A 23,233-nucleotide genomic window follows, 5' to 3' on the forward strand; every position below is an offset into this window, starting at 1 on the left:
TATATATATATAGCCTATATATATATATATATATATATATATATATATATATATATATATATATATATATATATATATATATATATAATATTGATCACTGACCTAAAAAAATAGCATGATGAGGTAAATTCAGAGTCAGACATCTGTTATAAAATAGATGATACAGTACTGGAGATAGCCTCATGCGAGAAATGTAACGTAAATATGTAAATAAAACAGCTTGGGACTTTCATTTACATCCGGTGTCATTGGTCAAAGGTCAACCGTTGACGGCAGCTTGTGATTGGTTGTCTGTCAATGTTATGAAACGTCATTGGCTAGACGAATACACGCCTTCTGTCATCAACCTCACAGCATAACAAACGAAGGTCAGAATCTTTTCATAAATACTAATAATTGCGGAGTTTTAAAGCTAACAAAATAGTCGGTGTGGCTTTTCAGACATCTATTTGTGTTCGGGAAGTAACTGCGAAACAGCGTTGTGTTTAATTGTCCATGCAGTTCCTCACTGCTGAAGAGCTAGCATCATTAGCCAAGCTATCCCAACGTACGTGTTTACAGGTGAAACACGTGCATTTGTAAAATAGGGATGCCTATCGTTTCGAAGGGTCCTATACTACTGTATTGTGACTCAGCATGATTGATTTGTTTTATTTCTAGTTAGCTAGCCTAGCCGAGTTGCCATTATATGTCATCACTGGCAATAATGCTAACTTGCTGCTCAAACCTGATGAAAGGATTGGAGTTGGTGCGCAGCAACCTGTGTGCTTTGCACTGTCAACGTCATTGATTAATTTGAGCACACAATGGTTCTTACAAGGTGTGGTTCTAGTCCAAATTACCAACTCGACATTTATGTAGCTATTAAAGTAAAAACTCTATATAGCATGAGTAGTGGGGTGCAGCATGGTTGTGTGAAAGGAGTGTGAGCTGTTGTGAGGGTGAAAAGTAGTCATCAAGCCATTTGTTAGGAGAAGCCAGCCATGGTGCTGGTCTGGTGCCCCGTCCGCAGGCAGCAGATGAGGGAGAGAGAGAAGCAAGCAGCCTCTTTGAACAAGCCCCACTCACTCTGCCCAGCCTACCTGCAGAACACAACACATCCCACAGGCAACGGTGGGGTCGTCACTGTTCTCTCACATTGTCATAAATTCTTGTTTACATCCATATTTATAATTGATGTACACATGCTGCTTTGTGAATCAATGCCGAATTCACGCGTGTCTCCCTAGTCCTACCAATTCAGAAAAGGTCTCTAGTCTAGTCTAGTTTGCTAACAAGCCATTAAATTTCGAGATTTTGAATAGGGTTTGGTGTGATGTTCTCGACACAGAGATCCAAGAGATACCAGCATGTAGACTGCTGGTTCTTGGTCCTTGTGTGCCAGGCTGCCAGCATCACTAACTCGCTTCTAACTATATTAACATGCCAGTATCACTAACTCACTGAAGTTATTATCTCCCTCATCTCTGTTCCTCCTCCTCTTCCTCAGTCAGGTGATCCATGTGTGTCTGATCCAGACAACAGAAAGCATGCTGAGCGCACAGAGGGCATGCACAGCCCTGGCTGCCCGGCGCCTGGTTGGAGCCTGCGTCTCCTCCGCCCGTCAGTTCCGCACTGCCACGCCGTGTCAGGACGAGCTGGAGCTGAATCCCGAATGGGCCAGTCTGGCTAAGAAACAGCTGAAGGGGAAGAACCCGGAGGATCTGATATGGCGGACGCCTGAGGGAATCAACATCAAGCCTGTTTACACCAAAGCGGACTCGGCTGCCTCTCCAGATGAGTTGCCAGGAGTGTTTCCCTACACTAGGGGGCCCTACCCCACCATGTACACATTCAGACCCTGGACCATCAGGCAGTATGCTGGCTTTAGCACTGTGGAGGAGAGCAACAAGTTCTATAAAGACAACATCAAAGGTAGTACAGTATACATAGCTTCCTGTTGTTCAGTACACTTCCATTGTCCACTTGTTTATCTGAGAACTCATGGAAATCCATCCTTCAAATGAGCTTAGAATGGTACATCCTATAAAGTTACAGTTAGTGCTCAAGGCATTAACTCTGGAAAATCATGTTGCTCTCTTATTATATTAATGCAGTTGACTGGAGACTACTGGTCTTCCCTGAACTGCATTGGAAAAATACATGGAACCCCATTTCTGAAGTGACTGGTTCTTGTCTGGCACACCTCCTTAGGACCTGGACATTGAGCCATGAGCTGATAACACTACTAGAGTGCATCAAAAGGCATTAGAGTCCACAGTCCAGCTTTGACATTTTCCCATTATTTGTGATCATTCTGTGCGTTTATGCTTGCTATAGGCCGGGGGTCACGAGTCAAGAGTGGGCGTTGCTTATTGTTTTGGCATGCTCAAGCCAAAATGGTTGAGAACCAGTAGATTAGAGCAGTGGTCCTCAAAACTTTTGGGCTTCAAATCAGTACCCCCTTTCCCTGATTTCTGAATCCAAGTACCCCCTTTACCCGACTACAACATTTTGCTTAGAAAACTGCAAGAGAAAACTATAGCATAATGATGCAATGAATGAATGATAACTGTAACAATAACCAACCTTTGAAGACTATAACATTACAAAATAAGAAATTGAGTGAAAGAGTTGCAATTAGTGCCTCCTGAGCAAACTTATTATAACATTTCATTTATTTTCATGATTTATTGTTACATTTGTCCATTTTCCTCTTTCTCTCAAGTACCCCCTGTAGTAGTACCTCCTGATTTGCTCTGTAGAAATGTGTATACCGGTATATGTATGTGTGTGATTGTTCTGCAACACGGTTACAAGTTATCTCTCTACTTGGATCTATAACTCCCCTGCTCCTTGCCCTTCCGATTGATATACCGGTAATAATAATAATAATAATAATTGATTTATTTTGTATAGCGCTTTTCAATGACCCAAAGACGCCGACACAAGATAAAACAAGATCAAAATAAGCAGCAGGCAACAGATACAAATAACAACGCATCAATCAGGGATACCAGGCGAGGTTCACAGCCTTGTCACCTCCCGTATTGATGACTGTAATTCCCTCCTCTTCGGTCTCCCTCACAAGTCCCTCCATAAGCTTCAACTAGTCCAGAGCTCAGCTGCTCGCATCATCTCCAGAACCCCCTGATTTCATCACCCCGTCCTTCAGCAACTCCATTGGCTCCCGGTCAGATTCAGAATTCAATTCAAGATCCTCCTGTTTGCATTCAAGGCCATTCACAACCTCGCCCCTCCTTATCTGTCTGATCTCCTCCATACTGTCTCCTCCACTCGCTCCCTCAGATCTTCCTCCTCCATTCACCTCACTGTGCCCTCCGCCCGTCTCAGCACCATGGGGAGCAGAGCTTTCAGCCGCCCTGCTCCTCAACTCTGGAACTCACTCCCACCTGACATCCGTAACATCGACTCTCTTCCTCTTTTCAAATCCACCCTCAAAACCCACCTGTTCAAGATAGCCTACTTACTGTGATTGCTTCCCCCCCATTTCATATTGTTAACTTTTATCTGTTGTTTATTGTATTTGTGTTGTGTTGTCTCTATTGTTGATTATTGCACGTGTTTTTACTTTGTAAAGTGACCTTGGGTGTCCAGAAAGGCGCTTATAAATAAAATGTATTATTATTATTATTATTATTATATGGAAACAGATAGGAGGGAGGGAGTGTGTGGGACGGTCTGAGAGGGAAGCGAAAAGGGGGCGTGGTGGGTGGCAAGGTTGGAGGAGGTGGTTAAAGGTAAGGTAAGATCTATTTTTTCCCATCTCTTGATCCACTCTCTCCCTCACTCTCTTTCAGCTGGACAGCAGGGCCTCTCTGTGGCGTTCGACCTCCCCACTCACCGTGGCTACGACTCGGACAACCCCCGAGTCCACGGAGACGTGGGCATGGCCGGGGTTGCCATAGACACCGTCGAGGACATGAAGATGCTCTTTGACGGAATCCCGCTTGAGAAGATGTCCGTTTCTATGACGATGAACGGGGCGGTGATCCCTGTGCTGGCCATGTTTATTGTGACGGGAGAGGAGCAGGGCGTCTCCAAAGCCAAACTCACTGGCACCATTCAGAATGACATCCTGAAGGAGTTCATGGTGCGCAACACCTATATCTTCCCCCCGGAACCTTCCATGCACGCCATTGCCGACATCTTCGCATATACCTCCAAGGTATTTACCACTTCAGCATCATTTGACCGTCTGTATAATCTGTGTACTGTGATATAGATAGTGCTTTCATTTATTTACTCACCCACCGTCTTCACAGCACATGCCCAAGTTCAACTCCATCTCCATCAGTGGCTACCATCTTCAGGAGGCCGGGGCAGACGCCATCTTGGAAGTGGCCTACACCATCGCTAACGGCCTGGAGTATTGCCGCACGGGCCTCAAAGCGGGGTTAACCATCGACGAGTTTGCCCCAAGGTACGAGACAAGCGCATGTTATTGAGAATGGATGATGAACACATCGGTTGCGTTATATGCGTGTGGTGGGCCCCTTTAAAACTACAATGTGCAATTTTCTGCCTTGTTGGTCTCGCCCTCCTCCCCCTCAGTTGGTCATTTTCCCATCCAAACACTCATCACCCATCTTGATGACCCTGTCTACTCTGACCACAGCAAGTCCACAGCAGGCGCTGAAGAAGCAGATGGCGAACACTGTTTTTGAATCGATCTTGTCTGCTTTCCATCATGATTGGTTTTGCTATGACTTTCCAGCACTTGACAGCAACAACTCTGCTCACCGCTGGCCGTCACCGTAACAAAATGTGTAGTCCAAAAAACATCCCAAACATCATTGAAAGACCAATCTTCAGGCAAACAGGGGGATTTAGGCATGTAAAGACAGGGGCACAGAGATGCAGTGGTCCTCAAACCTTTTCTGTCATGCCCCACTTTGGAGGAACATTTTTCATGCCCCACCGCCCCAACAAAACAAAAGGGTCCAAGTTTAACTTTTATTGAAATAACATCAAGATCATGACCATTCCTTTCTCTTTTCTTTCAGCAATGTTGTCCAAAAAAACCCAAAAAAACTTCCATTTCAACTTTATACAAAAGTTTGTGACTGCTACCTGTGCTTTTTTAAATAATATGTTAAAAATAATCAAACAGAAATTGCAATTGCAATCACTTTGCTAGAACAAACAAAGTTAACCAGATCGCTCCATCAGATAAAAATCTAATGAAATGTGCGATCACTTTGTTATAATGATATCAATAAAGTTCTATCTGTTCAAATAACAAATATTTGGCAAGAAAGTCTTATTATCACTGTATTAGTGGCTGCAATGAACCTGTTTTGCACTGCACATCTTTTCAAAACAATAAAGTGCAACCTGTGCAAAACTAAACAAAACAAGTTCAAATATTTGGCAATATGAATGAACCATCCATGGAATGAATGCGAAGTCACTACAGAAGCGGGGTTCATTTATTGCTCATTTATTGCTCACCATTTATTGCTCACAAGTCCGACGTCAAAACATTGGTTCTGCGCTGCATTTCTGCATTTGCCCCTGTGCCCCACAGGGGGGGGGCCCGCCCCACACTTTGAGAAACACTGCGCTAACTGATGATGCATATAATAAATAATTTGTATTGTTATTTTAATGTACAGCAGTTGCATAATATAGCTTTAACTCACAACTGAACTAAAAATCTTATGTCTGCAGAAAGTCCTCCTGGCTAAGTGTAGCAGTTACTTTTCCTCTCCTTACAATTCTCCATTCTCAGTGGAGCTGTGCATCATTGTGAGATCACTTCATCACTTTACAGTTCATTATATATGTCAGGTCATATATGGCCCTGGATAAATCACACGTATCACTATACAGGCATCGTAGGTACGTCACCAATGTCCTCGCAAACCATGGCTGTATGCAAATAGTCTAAAATATAATAATATAATCAGGCTACAAAAAGAGATGCTGTACCTGAAGAAGAGGACTATGGAAGTCTGCCAATAACCCGCTCAAAACAAAATCTCCACCAATGATTTCAGAGGGGCTGTCAGACAAAAATCTTCTTTTTCACTCACAGCTGATTGATGTGTCCGACAGCAATTGTAGAGTTGAAAGGTCTGCTCCGTCAAGAACACCCACCTGAATGCAGACATTTTCCTCCCTACCCTGCTGTCTTTCATTTCTCCTCCACTGTGTACCTACCCATCATGTGTCCGTCAGCCATGTATTTTCACCCTTTTTCAATTACTTAGATAATGGCAGTTGCAACTGTGTATGCAATCATCACCAGGAACATTCTGACGGCAGAGCCCAGCTTGCTTCTATCCCCGGAATGACTTCAAAGCCATGCTCTGATGTAGGCTCTGATGTAGGCTGAGCGCTCTGAATCAATATAGAGACGTCACTCAGACGTCACTCGCCTGCTGTGAAATGATGCTCTGCTGGGAGCTGTAATTTTCTTTGCTGTGAAGCTGATTATCATGATTTCTCCCAACTCATCATGACCAACGCCAGCCCTTGGGTTGGGCCATCTAATGCATATACTGTAAAAGGGCAAAACTACGTATGTTTATTTATGTATCCTCTCTGTTGCATTTTCCTCTGACACCATCGGGCCTAGTCTCGCTTGCCAGACTCTCTCCTGCGCTGTACCAGCACAGGAGAGAGTCTGGCTCCTCTTACTCTCACTCTGGTCTAGCGGGGGAAAAGGCTCTGTTATCTTTACAACCATCCTCCGAAAGTACCAAGCAGGTCTGCTTTATTGCACAATCCAAATATTTGTCAAATCTTGCAATTTTTTGTCCCCCCAGCCCCACCCCCCCCCCACCCCCCAGTCCATTGTGTATCTCTCTTGACCACTGTTTGTGTGTATGTTGTCAGGTTGTCGTTTTTCTGGGGTATCGGGATGAACTTCTACATGGAAATTGCCAAGCTGAGGGCAGCCAGGAGGCTGTGGGGCACGCTCATTAAAGACAACTTCCAGCCCAAGAACGCAAAGTCTCTCCTCCTCCGCACACACTGCCAGACATCAGGCTGGTCGCTCACTGAACAGGTCAAATAGTGGTTATCTATCTATCTGAAAGTCAACGTGTCACTTTTCCTGACTGCGCTACCTATTGACGTAGACATGCTTCCATCTACCATGTGGCCCCTGTTCTTAGGACCCGTACAACAATGTGGTGCGCACCGTGATCGAGGCCATGGCAGCCGTGTTCGGCGGGACGCAGTCGCTCCACACCAACTCGTTTGACGAAGCGCTGGGCTTGCCCACGGTGAAGAGCGCCCGCATCGCCAGGAACACCCAGATCATCATCCAGGAGGAGTCGGGCATCCCCAAGGTGGCCGATCCCTGGGGGGGTTCGCACATGATGGAGTCCCTCACAGAAGATGTCTACAACACAGCACTGAAGGTCAGTCAGGGGTGATGGAGTCCCTCACAGAAGATGTCTATAACACAGCACTGAAGGTCAGTCTCACAGAAGATGTCTATAACACAGCACTGAAGGTCAGTCAGGGGGACAAAGGGGCAGCAGCTCCTGGTCCAGGTCTTAAGAAGGATGTCTGTGAAGAAGACATGATTCTGATTTGCTCTGATCGGCGCACAATTGTTATTTTTTTACACATATTTCAATTCTGAAATTGGTCTTCTATTCTAACTGGCATTAGGAAAACTTTACTTGATTAAACCTGTAGACATGCCGTTTCAGCCAAAAACACTATAAAGCATAGTGAAGAGCATAGTGGAAATTATTTCTATTTTACATAGCTTGAATTACAGTATTTTGTTGGGATTGATCGATCTCGACTGACACTAGGCCACATTGTTCTTCAGACTAACTTCTCCCGTGTAACTAGGATTTATAGCAATGTGAGTCGCTATCAGAGAGACAATGAAATAGACCTAACTGAAGAGAAACCAAACAATTAAGCCACATTTAATTAATTAATTAAATCCATTAGGCTTGAAATAATTTGTTTTAAGTCTAGGATAGGTTGTAGCAGAAAGAAGAAGAAGACTCATAAAAGCCACGCCTCCTTAATTTTATCCCGGTTTTGCTGCAAAATCATTACATTCTTACCAGTCGAGTGTTTCCGTAGATTTTTGATTAAGAGCAAATACATACCACTCACTCGCTCACAGTTTGCCATTTTTTAAACAGGTTTCGTCTTTACAAAGGTTTAACACATCTGTTTTTCATTTGAACATTCTGAGTGTGCATTCTTAATAGCAGGCATGTGGAAAATATGTGTGGTTTCATTCATTGTATAATCAGATGTACGTTCTTTTCCACCGTGTTTTCCTCTGCTTCAGTTCATTAAAGAGATTGAAGACATGGGAGGCATGGCGAGGGCGGTGGCAGAGGGCATTCCGAAGCTTCGCATCGAGGAGTGCGCCGCACGCAGACAGGCCCGCATTGACTCAGGTATACGCTGATGCCCCGCCCCCTTTCACAGACAGGCCCGCATTGACTCAGGTATACGCTGATGCCCCGCCCCCTTTCACAGACAGGCCCGTATTGACTCAGGTATACGCTGATGTCCCGCCCCCTTTCACAGACAGGCCCGCATTGACTCAGGTATACGCTGATGCCCCGCCCCCTTTCACAGACAGGCCCGTATTGACTCAGGTATACGCTGATGCCCCGCCCCTTTTCACACAGAGGTCCGGCCAGTGAGTGACGCGCGGGGCAGGTGTTTTTAAGAAGACCACTGCACTGGAAAGATGAAATTCTAGCAGCAGATTGCACAGTGAAACTGCATGTGCACACACACTCACTAGAGACCCCCCTCTTTGCTGCTGAATAAGATCCATGCCTTTGAAGGCACAGACGCAGAGCGAACGTGACATTTTGAGGTCTGAAGGAGGTTTGTGATTGTGTCGTCACTTTGTGTGGAGTGGTGCTCTGCTCCCTCAAGCTGTCTGACAGCCAGCTCACCAAAGCTGCCTTCAAACGCACCCATTTGTTGCCCTGATCTAATGCGCCCGAGGCTATGTACTTTCTTCTTTTTATTTATTCATCCTTCTTATCCCATGCTATTTGCCTATTCGTCTTTTACTTTAACGAGGCAGATCAGATAAGAGTGTGTGTGTGTGTGTGTGTGTGTGTGTGTGTGTGTGTGTGTGTGTGTGTGTGTGTGTGTGTGTGTGTGTGTCAGAGCGTGAGGTATATTGAGGCCAGTGATCTCCGTTTGCCTTGAGGATATGCGAATACATGTTGATGAAAGCAAGATGCATTATGAATTGGATATTAGTGTCTCTTTGGAATCTACCTTTCCATGTGTCCTATCACGCCAAAAGGCTGAGGTGGAACAGAGCACAACCTCTTTAGACTACACAGGTCTCACCCTTAGGGCCCGTTCAGATACAATCCGTGGCTGTATATCTGTTCTCTTCACGATAAAGATCCTCCGGTTAGTTTGTCAGTGAAAGCCTGCCTGCCTCAGCACTCGTCTTCTCCTGGTCCGCTCGCACACGTGCTTGTTTTGAAGGGCAGAAGGCAGAAAGTGAGCTCCGCCCACCCCGACGGACTACAGCCGGATTACTACTATATACGTCTCCACGGATTATATGACTGAATTCTGCCTTAAGCCAATTCTCATTTGTATTCATTGTCTTTGTGATTTCACACTGGAAGCACATCTTGGCTGCTCACACATTTTGTCATTAAAAATAGAGAGCCAAAGTGAAACGTCACTTCCTGCTTTCTCCCTGTACCGGCGCTTCGAAAAATATGAATGGCGGTAGACGGAGAATAAAGGTTACTTTTTTGATCCCGTTTGAATTGTGCCACTAGGGGTGCCAACGCAAATTTTGTCAATTTAAAACGGAAAAAGTGTCCCAGACCCAGAGAGAGATCTGCAGCATGCAGTAACGTAGTGTATCAGCGTAAGAACTCTCATGGGTCTGGCGTTGAGGCTAGTAACGTGAAGTCCACTCCTCACCACGGTGCGATGTGTTATGTGAATGTCTGTCTGTATAGAAATGTCAGGAAACCCCATTGATTCCTGGCCACATGTCGATGTCCATGGACTGCTGGTTCTTTGCAGTTTACCGTACGAAAGGCACTCATGTGTTGCTGAATGTTTTGCCACTCAGTCCCGATTGAGGGGGGGGTGTGTTCCAGTGGGAAAGTGACAGCATTACCCTTTATTTTCATGGCTATAATCCTCACGCCCCCTCTGGGTGGTAGATGGTTCGCTCGTCTACATGTGCTCACATGGAGAGAAGCCTTTGATCCTCCAGTCCAGAGGACACCATGCTTCCTTTATTAAATGCCATTGCCAGCATGGGGTTTGTCCCTTTGAACATGGCAGATCTTTCCAGAACCTGCCAATGCTTAATGCTGCTTATTATGCATGCAGGCAGAGGAGAAGAGGAGCGGAGCCCAGCTGAAGTCATTGAACCCAGTGGGAGTGCAGTTGCCCTGCTTTTCAACAAGCTGCCTTGATACTGCTCTCTGGTGTGTGAAGGTTAATGTTGGATGAGGCTCAGTGTTAGAAATGTGCATTATACATTTAGATGCTTCTGTGCAGTGTGCACACTTTTTTGTATTGTGTTACATCCTCACTTTCCAATTTCCAAGTGATTGATTGATTGATTTTCTGGTGGATATAATAATAATAATAATAATTCATTTATTTTATATAGCGCTTTTCCAGACCCAAAGACGCTTAACAGAGAACAAGAGACAAGCAACAGGGAACAAAACAGGCAACAGATACAAGTAACAGGCAACAGTTACAGGGAACAGATTAGGGCTGTCACTTTTTCCCCAAAATAAAATTCGAACGAACTTTAATTGCCCGAAATTCGTTCGAATATATTCGAAGTTTTTTGGTTAATTAAAAAAAAAAAAAAAAGATTTTTTTTTTTTTTTTTTTTTTTTTTTCAGTCCAGCAGCCTGTTGCACCAGCTGAACGTAAGTTCTGTCTTAAGTTAGGGTGTAAAGTCCACACTAACTGCTACGTTCAAACTAGTTAGTTTGACACTAAAGTTGTGTCTTTGTTTGGTTGCACCACGGAGACGTAAGGTACATCTTAACTAGTAGACCCTAAAGTCCATACTAACCAAAATAGTGTCGCAGACAATGACGTGTACAGTATCTGTGACCAATCAGTGAAAAGCACGGTGGAAACGGTGTTTATTTACGGTTGTTTAAGTGGAGTGAAAACAGGACATGTTGCCCACCGCAAATTAGTGCTTTCATATTTCATCAACACTAATCAAATGAGAACGTTATTGAGTAACGTTCGTTTAGGTTCATATTACTGTTAACGTTTATCTGTGAGCTCTTCATCAGTATTGTAGGCTATACCACCATCCTGCCTCACTAAATTGTTGCGGTTATTTTAATTTGTATGCAGTGCTGCAGCTTGTGGGAAACAAAAGCGTGAGTCATAAATATCAAAGGGTGTAATTTATCACGGAGAGCGCGTTGCGGACGCAAAACAACGATGCGCCACGGTGCCAAGTTGCAATCCGTGCCAACTGCTATTTTACGGAGGACTTTACACCTAGTAAGACGTAGGTGTAAATTTTAAGTTGTAACTTATGCCTACGTTGTAACTATTTCACTTGGTGCAACCCAAATATTTTTAGTAGTGCGTAAACTCGGACTTAGTGAGACTTTACGTTCAAACTAGCTTACGTTTCAACTTACGCACAGCTGGTGCAACCCACTGCAGGCCACCGGGCATCAGCCCGACGTGTTAGCTTGGACGCTCACAGTCACAACACTGCCTCACAAACTTGGCTGCATCCAACTCGAGACAACTTTTCAGACCCTGGAGACAATCTTTCTCAGAAGAGACTAACGCGACAAATCTGGAGACTTTTTCTGACATGGGATTAACATTACCAGCAAGCAGCAGTTGGTTAATTTTGGTTCATAAAAAAAAAAAAAAAAAAAAAAAAAAAAAAATAATAATAATAATAATAAAAAAAATCGAACATTCAAATTACATTTCGAAAACGAACCCCTCCCCCCACATTCGAAGTTGCATTCGAATTTCGAATGAAAAGTGACAGCCCTAGAACAGATACAGATGATAGTGGCGGTTCAGGGCAAGGTAGTATGGAGAAGCAGAGGGGAGGAAGATAACAGGAGGGAGGAAGAGGGGGGGGATGGGGGGGCAGAGGGTGATGGTTTGGAGCTATGGTTTGGAGGATATATAGAAGATGATAAAGGAATCCAAGGGATAACATGTAAGAGTGAGAACACTTATTTCAAACATGATGTCCCCGATGTTATAAAACAGGACAGACAGTAACACATAACATCATACAGTCATTTCAAACAAATAGCAAATTCCAAATACTGTATGTCTTAGGATAAAAACAATAATAAACACAATAATAAACACAGCATTTCACTCTCTGTCCTAGTGTCTTCCTTTTTAGTCACAATCAATACGTCTTAAATGACATGGTACAAATAGAAAAAACGTTATGAAAAATAAATCACAAATGTGCTCACAGGACCTAGGTGAAACTGTATGAAAATTTCATATCACGATTATAGTGATCACAATTATCACGGTTATCAGCGGTCTTGTTAAAATGTGCTGAAAATCTTCATCAAGTACTGATACACTGAATGAAACCATTTCACCAAGGCTGTGTGCCTGTACCTGGGAGACTGTTACTAACTTTGGTTGATGGACAGTATTGAAAGTGTTTTTCAAAGTACTGTAATCACAATAATCACGCTAACATGGTTTTCATGATAACTACAGTACAATTTAACAGTAATATTAATCGTCATGAATCGTTATCACGGTTTCTCATTAAACCGGTTATCATTTCATCCCTAAACTACACCCCACCCAAACCCGTGGACCGTGGTGAAGCCCGACACCCAATGGCGAAAAGTAGGCCACTGAACTGAGACCGCGCCACCTGCTGGCCTGTGCCCTGTGATGTCACTCTCCATAGAGTATGACAGGTGGTGACATCACCCGACCCCCCCCGCCACCCAGATCTAAGAAAAGACGAACTGTTCACCTTCCATCTTCCTACCACTTTGAAGATGCTTCAAAGGCCATCGAGAACTGTGTGGGTTTGTGTATGGCAGGGATGGGCAACTTTGATGATAGAGAGGGCCACAGAAAAAATGTCCTCGCTACCAGAGGGCCAGATTGTGACCGTGCACTTTCACCTGTAGCCTACTGTAACACCATCACTCCCAATTATAGCTACTAATTTGATGAAAAGGACTGGTAATCAAAGTTTATTATACCAACATTTATATTTTTCATATTCAAATGTAGTAATTCTTATATACAGATGACACCAGAAATGTTGCTCTAGCTTTAAAACAGCCCGCTACAGCAATTTGATGGGGTACATCACCCAAATTTTGTCATATTAATCAGATTAGCAATGTTGCATGTGCAATGTGCATCCTGGATATAGTTTGTTACAATAGTGTTAGCTCAAATGCTAATGTTAAACAGTATGTGGATGGACAATGCTAACGCCAAAGCGCCATGTTCTGGGATGTACAGTAAAATAAAAACACAGATTTGGGCAGTCTAACCTAACCTAACCAAAAATGTCTGCCTTGTATTTTCTTTTTTCTTTTTTACCCAGGGGCCACACTGTATGCTACACTGAGTGAGATCGGGGGGCACCAGTTGCCCACCCCTGGTGTATGGTGTGCATGTTACATATTCTTTGTCTCCGCTAACCCTTAGTTCTTTTCTTTCTTTTCTTTTTTTGTCTGCCAGGTTCAGAGGTGATTGTTGGGGTGAATAAGTACCGCCTGGAGAAAGAGGAGACTGTAGAGGTGCTGGCCATCGACAACACGGTTGTTCGCCAGAGGCAGATTGACAAACTCAATAAGGTCAGTGACTCTTAGGGAAACAACTTCTTCAAAAATATAAAGGCAACATGCAACAACAGTCCATATGAGAAAATCATTTGGGAGAAATTCTGGGCCAAGAATATTTGAGAAAAATAAGCATTTTATGGAAACTAAATGGGATATTTTAACTCGTGAAACATTCGTCAGCTGTTTTTCTCCATCTCTGGTTTTGAGACTGCATTTTGAAACACTTGGTTTGGTCTTGGGCTTTCACCTAATTTTGTCTCAGTCTTGGTCTTATTGGCATTGCACATATTTCTGCATAATACTGCATTGCACATATTTCTGCAATTTATGAAGAAAAAATCATGAACACAAAGAGTTGTGCTCCCTGAATTGATGGTATCATTAAAACACCTAAGAATGATTTCATTTCCACATGATTTTGTTACATTATGGATTATTATGGATCCGGGTTGTCCGTCCGTCCGTCCGTCCGTCTGTCCATCCGTACATACGTCCGTCCGTCCGATGTTTGTTAACGCGGTATCTGAGGAACGCCTTGATGGAATTTCATCAAATTTGCCTCAAACATCGACTTGGACTCAAGGATGAACTGATTAGATTTTGATGGTTAAAGGTCAAAGTTCAAGGTCACTGTGACCTCACACACCCAATTTCCAAGCTCTGTAACGCAACATCTCAGGAGCGCCTTGACGGAATTTCTTCCAATTTGCCTGAAATGGCGATTTGGACTCAAGAATGAACTAATGGCAGAGGCATAAATCCGCGGTGCGTTCTTTCTAGTTTACTTCATCCATATAGGCCCGATATTGACTGGTGTGTCTTGATGTATATTTACATTTATCATTCCTCAGAATACAAATTTGAAGTTTATATTATGCATTGTTCATCATATATACTGTATCTAAATGTTGTTAGATGAAAGTATATTTTTAACCTCATCACAAAATGAAATGAAAGTATATTTTTCTCCATGTGTTTGAGACATGAAACGATTCAATGGTTCAAGACATTTAACACTCCAGGCAGGTGTCTCTTGCAAGGCTGCGGACACCAGGCTAACACGCTACTCTTCCAACCACAAGCTATGCGGCCCTGTGGCTTATACTTCTCCAAGCCAATGATGACCTTTCATATAGGTCATGGTTATCTGTTCTGTTTCTGTGCTGTAGGTGAGGGAGAGCCGTGACCCTGAGGCAGCAATGAAGTGCCTGGCTGCCATCGAGGAGTGCGCCCGAACCAGGGAGGGCAACCTGCTGGCCCTGGCTGTGGCAGCGGCTCGAGCAAGGTCAGACAGACACCCTCAGGCGCTGACTTCATTGTAGCGACTGCGCTAATTTGGCTTCAAATGATGGAATTGTGTCCCCATGATATGTCATGCATTTTCTACCCTTAAATATGACAAATCTGGGCGTCCACGTAGTGTAGCGGTAGATTCCCTGCCCACCAACAGGAGGGTCACAGGTTAGTGCCCCCGTGTTACCTCCGGCTTGGTCGGGGCGTCCATACAGGCACGATTGGCTGTGTCTGCGGGTGGGAAGCCGGATTAGGGGTATGTGTCCTGGTCGCTGCACTGGTCAGTTGGGGCGGAAGGGAACTGGTGGGAATAGCGTGATCCTCCCACGTGCTACGTCCTGCCGGTGAAGCTCCCCCTGTAAAGAAGTGGCTGGCAACTGTGCATGTGTCGGAGGACGCATGGTGCTAGTCTACGGCTCTCCCCAGATTGGCAGAGTGTGGAGCAGCGACCGGGGCAGCAGGGGGAAAAATTGGCCAAGTAGGCTACAGTTGGGGAGAAAAATGTTGGGGAAATCAGAAGAATAAAAAACAACAAATCTAAGACATTTACATTTGTTTAACTGAATGTGGATGAAAATGGATTGGACCACAATAATGATGATGGGCAGGCAGGCAGGCAGTGTTAGCTGCAGATGATTTGACTTGCATTAAAGCAGTGATGGTCATTAGTGTGGCATGAAAACACACTGAGGAACATGCTGTGTGCTCCTCTCCCTAGGTGTTCTGTTGGAGAGATAACTACAGCTATGAAGGAAGTGTTTGGTGAACACAAAGCCAGCACCAGGATGGTGAGCGGTGCTTACCGCAGCGAGTATGGAGAGCACGAAGAGATTTCCCTGGCCCACAATAGGTACAAAAAAAAGAGACCTACTTTATACACTGATTGCTTGGTTGTATTTCAGTTATATAGAAGGTTTACTTGCAATGTTTTTTTTTTATCCTTTGCATTGGAATACTTTATATAATTTCACTTTATATAACCCACTGATGTAAGAAACGTCACCTGGTAAACCCTCCAGTCACGTGAACTCACATTTGTTTTGTTCTGCGGGGAGTGTCTGGCCTCAAGCCCGGAGTGGGCGTTTTCAGAAATTACAAAGTGCGTGGGCCAATCAGGGACCTGCCTCGGAGTTGACATCATAACTGGCCAATCAGGGATGCCGCTGGCAAAACACTAATGGCTGCTCCCATGGCTCTCCGACTCGCGAAGCAACGAGCAATAACGTCAACGTTTGTCGAGTTTACACAGTCGTAAGTGCAGTTATTGCAGAAATAAACCCAATAACAACAATTAAACAAGAACAGGAATATCTGCCAGCAGAGTTTCTTAGCAGAAAATATGTTTTCGCCGTTCTTCCGAGTGGATCTGGATTTGACTGGTTCTGATGCCGATTGGCTGAAGGACTGGTTTTGGCGATGCTGATTGGCTGAAGGAGTTGTCTGTCAAGGCAAGTACTCCCGCCCACTGGAATTACTGTGGACTGCTTGGAGTCCAGACTGATACGTGGAATGAAACAGAATGTGAGATCACAAATCAGGATGATTTTAACCAGGCTATAAGAAACCTATGATACGCCTAGATAGACAGCTATGTCTCTTCTACCCCCTGTTGATTTCTCTGATTCCCTCACCAGGGTTACAGAGTTCAAGAAGCACGAGGGCAGGAACCCTCGTCTGCTCGTGGCTAAGATGGGGCAAGACGGCCATGACAGAGGCGCCAAAGTCATCGCTACGGGTTTTGCTGACCTTGGCTTTGATGTGGATATCGGACCACTGTTTCAGGTCAGTGCCTTAGAGATATGCTAGAGTGAAACCTACACCGCTGCTGCAAGACCTCAGCCAGTGACCTAGTAGATGTTAGCATGAGCTTCATTTCCACCTTAAGCTGCAGAAATATGGCCTAATGCAGGGCTTGCCAAACTTAAGAATGCGCCGGCCCACTTTGAAATCTGAAAGTCTTCCGGGGCCCAACCAACCCTTTAATCACAACTCTGATCAACACACGAGACTAAGATGATGTATTTCCCTATATGTTTTTTTTTTTTACATTATATATTTTTTATTTCATTAACCGAGCATGTGAACTTGGGCATAAGGGAAATGAATAATCCATCCACATACAAAAACATTTTGGCAAAATACCCAAAAGCAGATTGCCAACATTTTCTCCCCCCTTACTCACAAGTATCTGCATGCATAACACATTTGTTGAGACAAAATGTGATGATCAACAACGGAAGAAATTAATCCACAAGCTATTAATGCTAGGCTGTGAAAAATGCGATGTTATCTGTAAAGGGGAGACTGTTGGGTACCCATTGAACCAATTTTCATTCAGATAGATTGAGCTGAGAGGTCAAGGGATCCCTTTGAAATAGTTTTCCCTCGCCCAAATTTAACCTTTGAACATTATTTCGCCCCCTTGCCGACAAGCTAGCATATGATGCTTGGTACCAATGGATGCCTTTATAGGTCTTCTAGTTTCTTTTGATAACAGGATCTCCACTGTAGCTTTAGAAATGACCCTGCTACAGCCATTTGATTGCCCACCTCCACGGCCCACCCTTTGGGAATCACTGGCCTAATCAGTAGGGAGACCGTCCTTCAATCTTAAGACATGTCCCCCATGTCCTTGGACACCCCAGTTGCTTGCCAAGGACAAGTTGTTTCCCTCAACTGCTTTTTGACTACATCCGCCTGTTTACTCTCAATTCACCTCCTTTCAGGTTAACATTGTCTTCAAAGAACATACTGGAAACATTTATGGATGTAGAAAAGCTTTAGATAAAAATGAACAGAAGAAAAGAAAAAACGGGTATTTTCCCAGAATCTGACATGTTTTCTTCTTTTCCCCCTCTCACTGTCGGGCGGCCGAGCAGACTCCCCTTGAGGTGGCCCAGCAGGCGGTCGACGCTGATGTGCACTGCGTCGGGGTCAGCACGCTCGCAGCGGGACACAAGACCCTGGTCCCAGAGCTCATCAAGGAGCTAAGGAACCTCAACAGGCCGGACATCCTGGTCATCTGCGGAGGTGTCATCCCGCCACAGGTAACTCCTGACCTTCAGAAATATCATATCTCCAACCCTGAGAATACATCCCCTCCTGACCGTCATAAATATCATATCTCTAACCCTAAGAATCCATCCCCTCGCTCCTTCCTCATTTGCCGTCATCCCGCGTGGGCTTCATTAGACGTCCCTCTTGCTTTTGTTTTTCTCTGTCTCGCTCGTATTTCTCTCTGTTTCATCACATCTCCTTCACATCACACTCTCCCCCATGACAAAGATCTCACTGACAGAAGTTCCTTCACATCACCCTCTCCCCCATGACAAAGATCTCACTGACAGAAGGGGGAAGGTGCTGTATAAATTGAAGCTGGAACTTCACAGTTAATTTGTAATCTAATATTTTTTCACCGTGGCCACAGGAACGCATAAATATAGGAATCGCGCATCCTTCTGCTTCTTCTTTTTTCCATTAAACTTGATTGGGCATGCTTCAAGGAAATGTCCATGCATTAATAAATTGCGTGTGTGCTATCTGGCAACATTTACACAGTTAATAAGTATAAGTAGTGTAACACGTTCCACATAGCAGCAAGAGAGGAAGGTTTGAACACTGAACTTGGATATCCAGAAATAACGTCATGTGACATCAGTAAACTGCACACAGCATGCTCATGTTTACCATCCTAGCCCGGTCTGTGATCACTTAATACCAAAGGATACCGGAGGGATGAGAGAAAGGCAAAATATCTAACATTGGCGAGTCGAGATTTGTATGGATGGAGTGCTGGCTTGCTGCTGTTTAGGTGGCAATATTGCATTTAGCGTTGACGTTTCGATTTGTCGCTTCCCGTGAGGGGAAAAATCAATCTTGTATTGTGTACCTTTAATTGTTCACATGGAACAGCTACAACAACAAGATATTTATTTTTTGCTGCTGTTGTACTGAGTGTAAAGACGTATTGAGGCCCCTGTGTTGTTCCTCAGCACCAAATAGAATAACCATCACAGAGCGTCACAGAGAGCAGTCTGTGGACGATCCGTTTTTTCTTATGACTGTGAAATGACGCACGGCCAAAGGCGTTATGGTCCTGCCTGCATGAGACATGCATTTGGCTTTTGTCACAGATTCAAATGAGAGATAGAGTGCAGACACTGTTTCCCATGGCACCTTGATGACGTGCTCATAAAGGAGATCATAACTACGTCACACTATGTGTTTCTAATTCAATGATGAAAGATTCATTTTCTGAGAAGCATCGGGATACTGGCTTCTGCTTATCTTGCTTCACACGCAGGCAGAGGGCAGCTACTGAAGAGGATCTCAGAGAAATAGGCTACATGTAGCTTAAAAAGGCTAAAACAACTCAGTCTGGTGGTCTCAGAGTACACTGACTGATGTGAATAATATTCTGAATATCTGTAAATGACCAAATAAGGGCATAGTCCAAATGAAGTGTGTTCTGTACATTGCGTGTAAATATCCCGATTATACATATTCCTTTATATATTCTTAATATACATTCCCAGCGCTGCATGCGCATAGGTACTTTCCACATGTTTCTCACTTGCTTCACTCTGTTGAATCCATCATCCTTCATCTTTTCAGCAATAAAAAGAAAGATGGCGCTGTTGCGGTCGTATTTTCTGTCTAGAAAACGCAGGAGATCCACTGCTTTCATGAAGCAAATAAAAATGTCTCAGTGTCACGGTCAGTTTGCCAGTGTTCATTCACAGCGGTACGTTTTTGGATAAACCAGGCAAGCTAACATTAGCTTGCTGTCACAAACCTTGACGCTGAGGTAAATGGCAGCTGTCACACTCGAGTGTGCACAGCAGTCCAGGGCATATCCAGAAATAACGAATAATTAGAATAATGAAATCGGATTGATTTATTTGAGATATTAATATATGTATGTGTGTGTGTGTGTGTGTGTGTGTATATATATATATATACTGTATATATATATAAAATTAATGAATTGTTAATTTTCCCGATTACGGACATTTCTTCAAATGCCCATCCCTAGTTTGAATAGCTGCCCTCAAGCAGAACATCTGTTCACTTCTGTCTCCAAATGACGTAAAATGCGTCATTTGGGGACAGAAGTGCCTGGAATGAACTGCAGAGCGCTCGGCGCAGCAAACTAAATGAAGGGAAGCTAAACACTGTTCATCTGCTCATACTGGACTACCCCGACATTGTACAGTAATGATACAAAGATGGTTGAAAAGCAGCAAAGTCCTCCTTTGGCAGCATATTACTGTGCATGTAAACGCAGCTCATCCTGCCCTCATGCTGGCACTTTCCACAACAGTCACCTTGATGTGACGTGACGGGAGATAATAGTCACATAATAGTCCATTATTATGGATTGAATAGAGCAGGCTGAGGTACTGGAAGCACCCTGGTGTTTGTGTATAGAATGTTTCTTATGTGATAGAGAACATCAAAGCTACATTTTGACAGCTGATAGTTAGTTTCTGATCGGTGCTTTGTGACAATGGCCCTTTCTTTGAGAGCCATGACAAAAGTAAAGAGTGTGTGAAAGGAATCAGAGGCAGCACTTACTGTTCATCTCGTCTGCCTCCTCGACAGCTCGCCCAACCAATCTCAGCACGCAAACCCGGTATGCCTACTGGTGTGCTTGGAGCCATGAAAACATGTGTTTATTAACAAGTTATACAAGTTATATATATATATATATATATATATATATATATATATATATATATATATATATATATATATACATATACACACACATACATACATACATACATACATACAAAGTGGTGCCAGTATGGGGCCAATGATCCTAGTTACAGCAAAGACAAACCTACGCAATCTGCCGTGACAGAGGGCTGCTCTGATGAGTAGAATTACCATATTCACACGAAATAATCTCCTCGATAACAGAGCGGTCTTTATTTATTTTTTATTTTTTTATATTGCTTTGTTTGCTTGTCTCAAAACGCATCTCATCACATTCCCACTGGGGCTGCTTACACACGTTGCTTACAATTTAAACATGCAGCCGGTCTGCACAGCTTTCATTCTGTACATATTTAGAATTCCTCATTAGCAGCAGTGAATCTAAATTGTGCTACACCTCCCCGTGTAGGACTATGAGTTCTTGTACCAGAGCGGCGTGTGCTGCATCTTCGGCCCGGGAACCAGGATCCCACAAGCTGCGGTGGAGGTTATCGACAGCATTGAGAAGAGCCTGGAAAAGATCCGGCAGGCCATGTGAATACTACTGGTCCAAAACCACAGCAATAACTGTCTACGTGTGCTGTGTCAATGAGAAAACCCGCACTCCTCTACGCATTCTGTTTGAGAAGTAGCATGAGATTGTGGAGGATCGTCATAATTGCTACAGGCTCCCCCCCCCCACACCCGCTGTGAGGTCACAGGAACGTACTGGAGAACGAGCGCTCAAAGTTGTGATTACAAACCTTACATTGATGTAACAGAGAAAGCGCTGAAGGTTATCAACATTGCTTGCTCTATATTTGAGATTTGTTTTAATTATTCATAGAATATCCACAGTTTGCCATTTTCAGCCCTGTAACATAAATAAAGAAGTATTTTCAACTAGCAGCTTAACATAATGATTCATGTTCAGGGAGAGTCATCTGAGATGTGATCTAAAGACAGTGTAGCCTTATATTCAGGCTTTTCCACATGACCATGCCCATGGCCATGAAATTAATTAGTTTGCATTTTGCGGCACAACTACAGTGTGTAAATTAAATAGTAATAAGTGTGGGAACCTACAATGCTGAAAAATATTGATGTTAATTGATGTTAATAGGAAAGGCGTATGACAGAAGAGGTGAGACCATATTTTAACTTTTAAGTATATACATACCGTACATATTTACTACATAAATCATACATTTATTCGCAGGCGGCAGCACACACGAACACATCAACAGGGGGTTGTGACCCACACGAACAGAATCAACATCCACCATTCTATGACATTATAGACATTGTGACATCATCAGTGATGTCATGGACATTGACCTCATCAGGGATGTCATAGTAGACATTGTGACATCATCAGTGATGTCAGACTGAATTGTGATGTCATGCCCCCATGGCTCCCCACGTAATATCTTAATTTCTTTGATTCCCATCAGGGATAAATGAGTATTGGTGGCAGGGAGACACTGGAGCTCAGATCAGAACGTTAAACCTGCCTTTTCTGTTCAAGGAGACTGTCAGTTTGAAAGTGATCTTGTGTTGTTTAATCTTTTGTTTCACTGCATACACTGTAATGTCTCACTTTACCTCTCCTTAAGAGATAAAAAACCACTGAGCAGTGATCACAACTTGTAAAGCAATCGGAAATAGTATTTTTCTACTTGTGATTCTGAATCAGATTTGGTGTTCCTTGTACTATATAATTAAGTCACTTAATTATATCTATGGTGTATCTGGACTGTAGTTTATTTTTTCCACCTCTTTGTATCAAATATTTGATCCCCTGACCCCCCCGTCCCTGTTAAAGCACAGCATTAAAAAGCTTTCTCTGGAAAATCAATATGTATTACTGGGGTTCAGACACAGACCATCCATTGATCCATCTACACTACGTTTGGCTCGCCCTGACTGATTTGACTTCAAGATAAAGACTGTAGAAAAATGCATAACCAAGAGCTGTGAATATTATTATATTAATATATTATACATGTATAATGATTCTTGACACAAATGTCTGACGGCACAAGAATCAGTTCATCCAGTTCGTCCGTGTCTTGGAGGAACAGCGTAACATTATCTGTTCAAGAGAGGAGGGAGGAAAACGTGATCACTCGTGCGGTTTTGACAAAACCTGAGAGGAATAATAATGTTTTGCACTTTTCTGCCATTAAAAAAACAACACTTCTTATTATTGGCCTGATGGAGGTGCTATACCTGTTTGCTGGTTAGGAAAGGTGACAGAGAGCAACTTACTAGGCAATGATGAGTTTTCGAGGGTTATGGGTTCATGAAAAGTGTTATGGCTCAGAGTGGTTATTATCGTTGGTATGAAATGGAACAGATTTGTGTGCAAAGCTTAAAGAGGCATTCTATTACTTCCTCAGAGTCAGTCTCCCATTACCTTTCAGTGGAGTGGCTCCAGTTGA

At 43.5% G+C, this 23,233-nt stretch overlaps 1 protein-coding gene across 2 annotated transcripts; it reads left to right on the forward strand.

The window, feature by feature from the left end:
- Nucleotides 1-336: 336 nt before the first annotated feature.
- mmut (methylmalonyl CoA mutase) lies at nucleotides 337-23,233 on the forward strand. 2 transcript variants are annotated; one of them, XM_083642499.1, is made up of 13 exons: nucleotides 337-368; nucleotides 1,490-1,914; nucleotides 3,801-4,168; nucleotides 4,266-4,423; nucleotides 6,844-7,015; nucleotides 7,125-7,373; nucleotides 8,276-8,387; nucleotides 13,693-13,808; nucleotides 14,966-15,081; nucleotides 15,808-15,939; nucleotides 16,724-16,871; nucleotides 17,969-18,136; nucleotides 21,220-23,233. In XM_083642499.1, exons 2-13 carry the CDS (start codon nucleotides 1,530-1,532, stop codon nucleotides 21,346-21,348), a joined length of 2,253 nt encoding a protein of 750 aa, XP_083498625.1. In that variant the 5' UTR covers nucleotides 337-368; nucleotides 1,490-1,529; the 3' UTR covers nucleotides 21,349-23,233. The 2 variants fall into 2 exon arrangements, with proteins under 2 accessions (XP_083498625.1, XP_083498626.1); XM_083642500.1 differs by lacking the exon at nucleotides 337-368 and adding an exon at nucleotides 432-561.

Source organism: Poromitra crassiceps (assembly GCF_964638095.1).
Source record: "Poromitra crassiceps genome assembly, chromosome: 9".
Classification (NCBI taxonomy): Eukaryota; Metazoa; Chordata; class Actinopteri; order Beryciformes; family Melamphaidae; genus Poromitra; species Poromitra crassiceps.